The sequence below is a fragment of the Poecilia mexicana genome, unplaced genomic scaffold, assembly GCF_051168715.1.
Source record: "Poecilia mexicana isolate PSO_F unplaced genomic scaffold, ASM5116871v1 scaffold_18, whole genome shotgun sequence".
Lineage (NCBI taxonomy): Eukaryota > Metazoa > Chordata > Actinopteri > Cyprinodontiformes > Poeciliidae > Poecilia > Poecilia mexicana.
The window spans coordinates 6510476-6520875 of NW_028263387.1; the positions used below are offsets into that span (position 1 = coordinate 6510476).

The 10400-nt window shown below is 38.5% G+C and overlaps 1 protein-coding gene across 4 annotated transcripts; it reads left to right on the plus strand.

The window, feature by feature from the left end:
* Positions 1–283: 283 nt before the first annotated feature.
* On the plus strand, positions 284–10124 carry LOC106905283 (uncharacterized). Of its 4 annotated transcripts, XM_014969995.2 has the most exons (7): positions 284–494; positions 976–1077; positions 4486–4575; positions 4876–4950; positions 5694–5764; positions 5860–6031; positions 8708–10124. In XM_014969995.2, the coding sequence occupies exons 2-7, from the start codon at positions 1009–1011 to the stop codon at positions 8915–8917; spliced, it is 687 nt and encodes a 228-aa protein (XP_014825481.1). In that variant the 5' UTR covers positions 284–494; positions 976–1008; the 3' UTR covers positions 8918–10124. The 4 variants fall into 4 exon arrangements, with proteins under 4 accessions (XP_014825481.1, XP_087872024.1, XP_014825482.1 ...); XM_088015898.1 differs by lacking the exon at positions 4876–4950; XM_014969996.2 differs by lacking the exon at positions 4486–4575.
* Positions 10125–10400: the final 276 nt, after the last annotated feature.

Sequence of the window (10400 nt, forward strand, 5' to 3'; positions counted from 1 at the left end):
CATTAATCTCAGAATGACTAAACTCAACATGTCATGATATAAATAGGGGGATTTGATATTTGATGAAGATAAGTTTGAAGAGACTCTTGTGATATATTTATTACATATTATATACTATGATATAGCAATAAGCTGTAAAAAGGAAGAAACGTACACGTGTCATTGTTTTCAGGTCGTTCTAATTTCACCGAGTTCAACTTATTTTGAAAGCCACGTTTAAACGGAAGTCGCACCAATCTCTGGCTCGCGCTCCCGCGGTGCTTGGTGTACTGTGTGAGTGAGCGCGCGCCTTCTCTGACTGTAGCTGCCTGTCATCGCTCGCGCTGACATCACGCAGAGGATTTGCCACAATGTCAAACATAAGCGAACAGCGCGAGCTCATGGCTTCTCCGCGCCACAATGACACGCACTGCCGCGTGCGCCGGCTCGTTCTCTAATCAAAACACTCAGCCGACCTTTTATGGGTTTATTCTGTGTCCTGCGATGCTTTTCGGGTAAGATGGGTTACTCCGCTCTTATTTTGTTATATCTTAGAGTTGGGAAATACCGGAAATATTGAATACTTATTCAGTAATTATATATTTGAATTTTTCGATTTTAATTATTAGAACGCCCTTGTTATGTTGTCCGCGTTTTTACTTTATGTGAAAAGTTCTCAGGCTACCTATAACATTGATGCTCTGTGGTTATTACGTAATGGGAGTGCGGACAGTGCTGAGCAGATGCTAGAGAGGTGCTGTGATGTGATGTGATGACAAACCCCGCTGTTTGCGTAAAGACAGCATCACTTCTACACCACTGCAATGCTGTTTGTTTTTGCAATCCATCAATGAATCATTCTTAAAAAAAAAAAAAAAAAAAAAAAAGTAGAGCACTCAGAAAAAATAAATGAAACCTCCAAGTGAAAAGAGTGTTAGCATAAATACTTTTCAGAACAAAGTCAAGTCAATGAAAATAATAGTTTCCCCCCTCTAGGTCCACATGAGTGTTTGATCCCAGTCAGAGGTCATGCTGCGGAGGGAGTCTGACACCCACAGCCTGTTTACCTCTGGAGAGACATCCGAAAATGACTGTGAGGTAAGGCTCTAAATCTTTTTTTTATTTATCTATTGCGCAAAACCTGTTTTTGGATTACCTGGATTTTGACATTGTATTACATAGAAAAGAAGTCATAGAGCCAGCTGAAACACCTAACAAGCTTTCATACCGCCTAAACCAACTTAAAATTTAATTCATAAAATTGAGGTAACAAATTGCATGCATTTCATTTTGCTAAATTTTAAAAACTATTTACGCTTAAAGTTAATTTTACATCATGTTTAACCATGCTTAAGTGATGACATTCCATTTGGAATGCCAAACTCGGGCATTAATTTATAGTACAATATTCATATAAACCAACAATTGTGTTGGCAAAGTTCCCAGCTCAAATATGAGTTCATAAAGTGAAGCTTTGTATTTGAACTTATTCAGTCAGGACAAGGAAGGACTGTGTGAGCAGTACTTAGGAGACATAGTAAACCGTCACCCCCTGCAGTAATTTAAAACCCACAAACCTAGTCTGTCTGTATGCCACCACAGCAGTAAATGATCATTTGTAAGAAAATTGTAATTTCAAAACAACTCCAGTTCTGACCAGCGCTATTTTTCTAATATTGACAGGTGTGCTCCAACAACATCCTCCCAAAAGCTGTCTCCTAAAGTAACCCCACTTTTAATTCAGTTATGTTATGGAAGTCTCACTTTTCTTCAAATAAAAAGTACAAATTTAGAAGAGCTACCAAAAAGTAAATTCTGAGGACACCATCTGTCATGAAAGTAAAATATAAACACCTAATCAAACAGCATCTACAGTCAAACTGAGAAAAAAAAGGTAGTTATTGCAACTAAACATCCAGAAAAATAATTTTGAGACAGGTTTTTGACTTAACACAAATGTGGACAGTAGTTGTCAAGTTTGTACTAAGAGAAAACACATAAAAAGTACAAATTGTTGTTAAAGAGTCAGTTTTTACTCCGTAAACTTTATGCTCGCAAACAACGACTTTGGTTGACGCTTTTGTCTGTTGACGCTATCTCTAACATGAACTGAGGGTTCAGTTCTAACATGAACTGATTTTCAATTGTTTCATAATTTTGGGGCAATTACATCTTTCCAGTTGATATACTGTTTTCAGTCAGCAACAAAAAAAATCCATCTTCGTCACTATTTTGCTTCCATAGTAACACATTCGCATTTCCTTTATAGATGTAGCACTTAAAACTTGTCCCAATGCAAAAAAAGAAAGAAAGAAAGCAATTTTAATATTGATAGGTTTTATGGCTTCAAAATATATTGGTGCTTGGCCTTTAGTAGCTATAACATGCTGTTACATTTTTTAAAAGTTCAAACCGATTGTGGAAACAAACTTTCTCAACTATGTAGCTTAAGCGGTTTGTCATTAAAGCCTTAAACTCCACCGATGTAACTTTTAACATTTGGGCTAGCAAGAATGCTAGCATGTTAGCTCCTGCAAAGTTACAAGGCCTAACTTTTTAACATAAGTTAACCTTTCTGCAAAAAAAAAAACAGCTTAGGTGTGCCATTCATCGATATAATAGTTGATTTTCAGACATCTGCTGAAGTAGATAAGCTTAGTGGATAAAATTGAATTTACATGTAAGTATCAGCTGATATCAAATCACCCAAAAATAAGGAAATCGGGGCAGTCGGTCGATCGATCAGTGCACCCCTAAATACAACCCATATAAACATATCACCCTTCCTGTTCTCTGCTCAGTGTTAATGGACAAAAATAGTAGTTAATTAAAAACTAGGGCTGTTGTAAACGAATATTTTAGTAATCGAGTAATCTATCGATTATTCTTACGATTAATCGAGTAATCGGATAAAAAAAAAAATTCTAAAATGAAATATTGGTAAATCTGGCATAATACCGGTGTTACTATCAGATATCAATATCAGTCCAATTTTTCATATTTGAGCATCCCTAACAGTTGCTTTTTTGTAGTTTAGAAAACTAACCTGTAACAATAATAGCTCACTTTCTAAGTTAACCAGAAGAAAAGTTATAGAAAAATCTGAAATTATACTGAATTTAATAACAAAGAGGCAGGCTCACAAATATGCTTATAAAAAATGTCTACAATCCAGCTTTTAGTTTATGTATTCATCTTCAGTGAGTTTAATAGATTAATTAAACTCACCTTGCCACCTAACCTGTCACGCTTTGGGTTTGAAAATACGGGAAATGCCGCCTGGAGTGGGAGGAGAGGGCGAATGAACGAACGTAAGATGGGGTGGAGGGGAGGAAATAGACCAGCGGACTGACGAACCGTTAGACCGGGGGACGAACACGGGGGGAAGCAATACGGGATATTTACGACACCTTCACTGGTCACACTCAGAAACTCATCTACCAGCCATGTACGATGCGCTCCGCCACCCGTTTCTTCAGACCGGGATATGAAATTTATTGTGCGGTTCGTCGGTAAAGCTACATTTACACGGTAAGCATCAGCTACTCAGCCGCCCGCCCTGTTCAGTCTATCCGCTCACCTCAGCGCTCTTCCCGCCGTTCGCTTTCAACCAGCAGCCCCGGAGGAGAAATGCTGCCGTAGTCCAGGCATTCCCCCAGTCATTTTAAGGATGCTTATTGGTTCCCCAAAAACGATAAAAAGTTGGGCATTATCATCAATCAATAAAATCCCCACGGGGCAATCTTGAAGATTGGACTTTATGCCGCTGAGACTTAGCTTTTGTCAACAACTCAGAGGCGGAAGTGAGAGCTCCGCGCAACGCAAATGAAGTCCCGGCCGGAACACGGTGCGCTAAATAATAAAACATAAATTAACGAAGCTTCGAGGCAGGTAAATTTTCCTCGAGGAATTTTAGTAATCGAGGTACTCGAATCATTCGAGGAATCGTTTCAGCCCTATTAAAAACTTTAAGCAAAATTTTCTAAATCAAATGTTTATGCAGCGTTTACTACCAAAACAATTTCCTTGATATTGTTGAAATGCCTGCGTTATAGAACACTGCAGTTACAAACTGATACGCTTGATTAAAATTGTAATAATTTCTGAGGTCAATATTCAATCCCCTCAAAAAAAAACAAAAAAAAAACAACAACTTTATTATGTAATCTACAAAGAAGTGTCTTTTATGATAAGTGGATGTGATGTTAATTACTTCCTCGGCTTAATTACCCGGGTTTTTAAGCATTCATGATTTCCAGCGTCTGGTAGAGGCAGTCTAATCAGCGCCCGGTTTTCAGCTCTTGAAAATACATGTAGGTGGAAAAGGTTACATCACAGAGCCATTAGGAGATGCATAATTCACAAAAAAAAAAAAAAGTTTGGGAAACAACATCTTAGAACTTCCTTCGTGCAGCGTTTGCTTAATCTGCCGCTGGCAGGCAGTAAAAGGGGGTAAGAGGCATCAAAGAGTCACCAGTTCATCCTCTCTGTCTTTGTCTGTCTCAGATGGGGGCGAGTTGTGAAGAGGTAGATATAGTGTGCCTGTGCGAGGCCGGTCCCTGTACACTTTATTCAGAAGCACACGCGCCTACGCTGGTGAGTGCTCAGGCTTCCCACTTAAGTGTCTGTGGCGCGCGGCGAAAAACGCTGCACTTCGCCGCACCGCGTCGCTCAGAGCGTCCCTCTACATGTAAACACGCGCCTTTCGCCTCCTTCCGATCTCTTCTGTGTCTCTGTTGCTGCTTCTGTTTTTCTACTGTACGTTTTACAGTAGCAGCTCAGAGCTGACAGCTGTCATGTTGTGTGTGTGTGCGTAGATGTGTGTGTGTGTTTTATTCCTCAAAGTGTTTTCAGGATCAGTCACTCTCGGCTATCTTCTTGCTTTTCTGTTGTCAGGGCACTCTGCTGTGTGAACACTGTGGAAAAAACAGAGTCATGTTAACCAGGTACTCTGAGGGATATGGCACAGAGGTAATATATATCATATGCATGTGTGTGCGTGCGTGTGGGTGTGTGTGTGTGTCATCAGTTAGCTAAAGCACCCTATACACTGAGCTCTCTCTATTATACTGTGCAAAGTTCTAGAAGGTTCCAACATGTCAGATCTACATTGTCTTGGAAAAGTATTCAGAATCCTTGAAATTTTTCACATTTTGTCAATATCTTTTTTCTTTCTTTTTTTTTTACCAGACAGAAATCTAAAAAGTTTGGTTAAATAGTAATAGCAATTATACAATAGCAATTCTTAAGTGAACCAGTTTAGTGAGAAATAAACCTTCCAAAGTCAGTTCAGACCACCTCTGACTACTTGATCACTGTTGGTTTAACTGGCCCCAGATGTTCTAGTCAATGGTTCAAAGGAAATTCCCTTTCATACAACAATTCTATGCAGAAGTCATTCAACAATTTGAGGTGTTCATTCAACTGTTCCAGAGGAGATCAATACCGCTGGGATATAAATAGGATGACATTTATATAAGTGGTGAGCTCATTGGTCATGCTATCGAAGGAGGCATCAGCTGGCTCATGCATATTAACAACCGTGACATAATGAAAAGTCACACATGAGCACATGCGGTTAGACACATGCCACCACCGCAGGTTGTTTGTGACAACTAATGGCTGTGATTCACCATCTTTTTTTTTATTTTTTTGTATTGAACGACGACTCATATTTTGAACGTAATGTATTTTAATGTTCCTCTGCACTGCAGGAGGAGTGCGTGTTATCCGACCCTCAGGGAGAAAGCGATGCAGATGCTGACATAGAGGACACAGACTGCAGGTTGGTTTTACTGGGGGACCTCTTCACCACGTTTTGCTTGGCTTGTACTTTTTTTTTTCCTTATAATGTTTTGACCTTAAGTCTAATTGGTTCAGAATCCAGGAGCACAGCTCTCTCCAGCGAATCAGCTCACGCAGGCGCAAACGTCCTCGCGTGGCGCGGCAGGACACCACGGAGAGTGAGGACGACGGAGGGCGGAGCCACAAAAGCCATCGCTGGAACCTGCGGCTCAGTCCCGACAGAGCACACAGCAGGACCATCCTGGAGGTAGAGGGACAATCATCAAGCTGATTGGTTTCATTTAAAATAAAATACTCTGTAGGTGGAGGCATAGTTTACCATACTTTAACTCAGGATTGTCTGGAATCCTGAGTCCTCTCTCTTCTCGTCAAGTTCAAAGTTTTTTACACTTTGATTTAGAGAAAAGCATTGATGAGTCAATGCTTTTCTCTAAAAGTAACCGATAACAAATATTGCTCAAGTCGCACATCCTTGAGCAATATGTGCGACTTTTGCTGCAACATGAGTCCTTTAAGCTTGGAAATGCTCTTCAGGTGATAGAAGACCGACTTTGTAACTGTTTATATGTGGCTCTGAATGTTCAAGTGAGAGTCCATCACCACTTGATGATGGATTTTGAGCCTGATTACTAGTTTCTAGTTGTAATAACTGAAGCTGTGCATTGATTCTAGTTTCCTCCTCTAGGCCCAACAATAATAACTTCAGTTTTGTTTCTAATCAGCTGGAGAAAGTTACGGCACATCCACAGATTGATCTGTTTTAAGAATCTGTTTAGTGCTTAAATGGGTTCAGAGTCACCTGGTGATATTGTAACGTAGAGCTGTGCATCACCTGCATAGTTATGGCAGCTAATCTTGTTTCCTGTTATAACCTGAGCTAGTGGGAAGAGCATGTAGATATTAAATAGGAGGGGTCCTAAGATTGAACCTTGCGGTAGCCCACTTGTGATTTCCTTCTGCTCTTTTCCAGAACTGATAAGATAGTCTTGGAAAAAAGTTGATTTTGTGTTCGGTGAACCATTTCTGTATTGATTTGGCCTCATGTTTGGGCAATTGTCCTACTAAGAGACCGAATGATGGCTTGTTTTCAGTCTACAGGCAGAATTTGCCAGTTTTTTTCTTTTAATGTCCTGTTATTTGAGAGTTGATGAATAATTAGCTCACAGCATATCAGACCTCTCATCTGATTTAACAGAGTGCTCAGTGTGCTTTTGTATCGTTCATCTTTTGATTGTTGGCAGATTAACCTGGAGTGTTTGCTACAGCAAAATTGAATATTTGATCTGATCAAAGCAAACAGTTCTAGTTAAAGACCCAGTTAAGTTTAGCAAAACTCCGTGTTTACATTTGTGATAGTAGGGCATAAAAGAGTTTCCCCAAGTGGACAGTCAAATTTTGTGCCAGTTCAAACTAAACAAGAACTGGTTCTAGTCCAGCTTTAGCCACATCAAGATGAATTTGACCATTTTCATAGTTTACCAGCTAAACATTGTGAACTGAGCTTGTTTATTTATCATATTTTATATTACATATATTTTTTAAGTATTTATGTAGGTATTTATGATGAAGTGCCATATTGATTATGTAATCTCCAGGCATTTGTAACCTGCCTTGCATCTGTCTTATCTCTTGTCTTTGCTGTTACTCTCGCCCACTTCCCAAAAATCTCATTTACATATTTTATCTGGTGTTTTATTTATTTATTTATTTTTTGGTCACAGGGCAAAATGAGTCAGACATTTGGACAGTAAAAGAGTCAATTTAGATTCTCTCTTGTTTAACCCTGTTATTACAGTCCGGTCAGCGCAGATGGGATTTGACAGGAGATTTTTGTTTCACCTCATAAGCTGTTATTCCACAGTCAAAAAGCTATTAGACAGAATAAATGCCAGGTACTGAATGACAAATTTGTTTTGGAAAAATGTCAAAAGCACTTAAATTCAAAGCCATAAAATCTAAATACATACTATATAATAATAATTAAAATAGTAGCAAGGTTGCTGCTTGTTTCTAATTAAATCCACACACTAACATCTAAATTAAAGTCAACATATTTGCTATTATTACATAAATTCTCTGTCTGTGAAAGAAAATGTGACATGGCTTCAGTTTACTCAACTTGACTTTGCAGCAGCTTACACTCATAAAAAGTGAAACTGATGTAATATTTATATTTCTATTTACATCCCAATGTTTAAAGCAAAGCCAATACCATGGTCGCAAGTAGGACTGAAATGATTAATTGTACTATTCATGACTAATAGATTATTGAAATAATTGTCAACTAATTTAAAAATTGATTGTTAGCTGCAGTATACAGACTCAAAAAAGACCACTAGAGGTAAAACTGTACATGTTGCATTTAAGTTCAAAATATCTCTGGCTATAATTTTGTTTCACTCAGAACTCCTCAAATAGTTTAGTTTTAGCTTCACCTGGTTCAAATTCTGTAAATTCTATATATATATATATATATATATATATATATATATATATATATATATATATATATATATATATATATATTAAGCACCTTTTTGCTATCCAATTATTAATTGGTTAATCCTACATTAAATTTTCTATAGGCTATAAATAAATAAAACTCAAACAGAACCAACAAATGCCCATTAGATCTGGCTTCTACTATGAAACCTACAGTCTGAGTTGTTTTAGTTTTCTACAGCAAAATCCTTGAAATGATTATTAATTTTGCTGCTTTTATCGACCATTTTTTAAGGAATGCGCTTCCTCTTCACATTTTTCGAACTTGTTTTGATGCCTACATATCTTGGTCTCTAAAAACATAACAAAAAAACTGAAAAAATCCGTAGACTTTTCTCTGGTTTTAACTGAATGAGGAACTGCAAGTGCGTCCAGACGCAATAGAATGATCCCCGTCCTTTGCCTTGTTTTCATCCCTCAGGAGAGCGTTTCGCAGGTGAGACCGCTCATCATCACTGGGCCCAACGTGGAGAAGCAGAAGAGTCCTTCGGATGGGTCCCGAGGCTCCAAGCTGACCTCCCTGTGGCCCTCATCCCTACCTCTCCCCGTCAAGCTGCTGCTCCTGCTGCCCGTCTCGCTCTCTCTCGTCATCGTCATAATCTCATTCCTGCTGCCCTGGGCCACCACATGACACAGCATTCTGGGGTTTTTTTTTTCCAAACATCGCACAAATGTCATCAGTCTTATGATGTAGTCGATAGCATACTTATTTTTTATTACTTTTTTTTTTTTTTAAAGAAGAATTAGCACTGATATCAATGATTATTTCTGTTTAGATTGCGCTGTATTGAAGGATGCTAAACACGTTCTTGGCCAAATCTTTTCAAGGAGCTTACAGTCGCTAAGTTTCAGTTTCTCACCCCCTCATTTTTAAAAATAGACCTTTCATCTCGTGGCCCCCGTCGTAATGAGCTGCAAGAGCAACATGGAGGTTGGTGGGGGGCACCAAGGGGTTCAGGAACCTTCAAACAGGGTAACAACACACTCCATAGGAAAACATGTGAAAGACGATGCCGCTACACTATGCAATTCCTCTGTTCCTCCTGCGGCGCTGTGAGTGCTGTTAATGAGCTTCGGTCTCGTCGTGTCCTTGGCCCTGACACTACCCCCCTCCCTCAACCTCTTCCCATTCTCCCCCCTCTTAGGAGTATCTTCTGTTAGTGCAGGGACCTGTGGCTCTAAATAGCGTGCAACCCAATTTAAAAAGCAATAGCAGCTGAGATCAGACACAAGTTGGCTGTGTATAATCTACTGAACATCTGTTGGTTTTCATGAACAGATTACATGGATCTTTTCTTTTTCTTTTTTGAAGATTAATTTAAAACACCAATCCATAGTAAAAATGAGCTGACCTCAAAACAAATGAAGCTTTAGAAAAAAAATGTACAATAAGTTCATATACATCCACATATTCACATAATGCCAACATGATAAATATGAAGCTTATGTTACATATGTTATCGTATGATTGCTGTTTAGAAAAACTGAGGTTGACAATCAATCACGCTAGTTGTTACAAGCTGAAATGCAAACTTGTAAGAAGCCATTTTGACTACTCTGTACTGTATGCTATATTTGTTTTACGTTGTTCTTTTTTTACTTATGAATGATATTTAAACATTTTGACCAACTCACCAGAAAAGAGAAGTGGTTGTTATTATTCATCTTCATGTGCTGTATTCTATTAAGTACTGTGAATTTAGTTTAGTCTTCAATCCTGCTGTATTGCTCTTCCTAAAGCTTGCATTTCTTACATTGTATACATATATCCATTTTTGTGTTTCATGGGGCAATAAATTGTCAATAAAACTAGATTGTATTTTAACAAAAAAAAATAATTTAAACTCGTCTGGTTTGAGTTTTGGAGCACGGGGGGGATCTAAGAGCTTTTGTAACGTTTGAAAGATATTTTCAGTGCATTATATGGCACTGGGATTGATTGGGGACGAAATTTTAAACATTTGTTACATTTTCAGCTGGTGTGCGGTGCGAAAAAAAACCCCGTTCCTCCCCTCACCTGTGGTGGCGCTGCACTAAGAACTATTGAAGGAAACAACACAAAAACCTCTGAAGAAGACATTGAGCACAACTTCCTTCTTCACAAAAACGTAAAC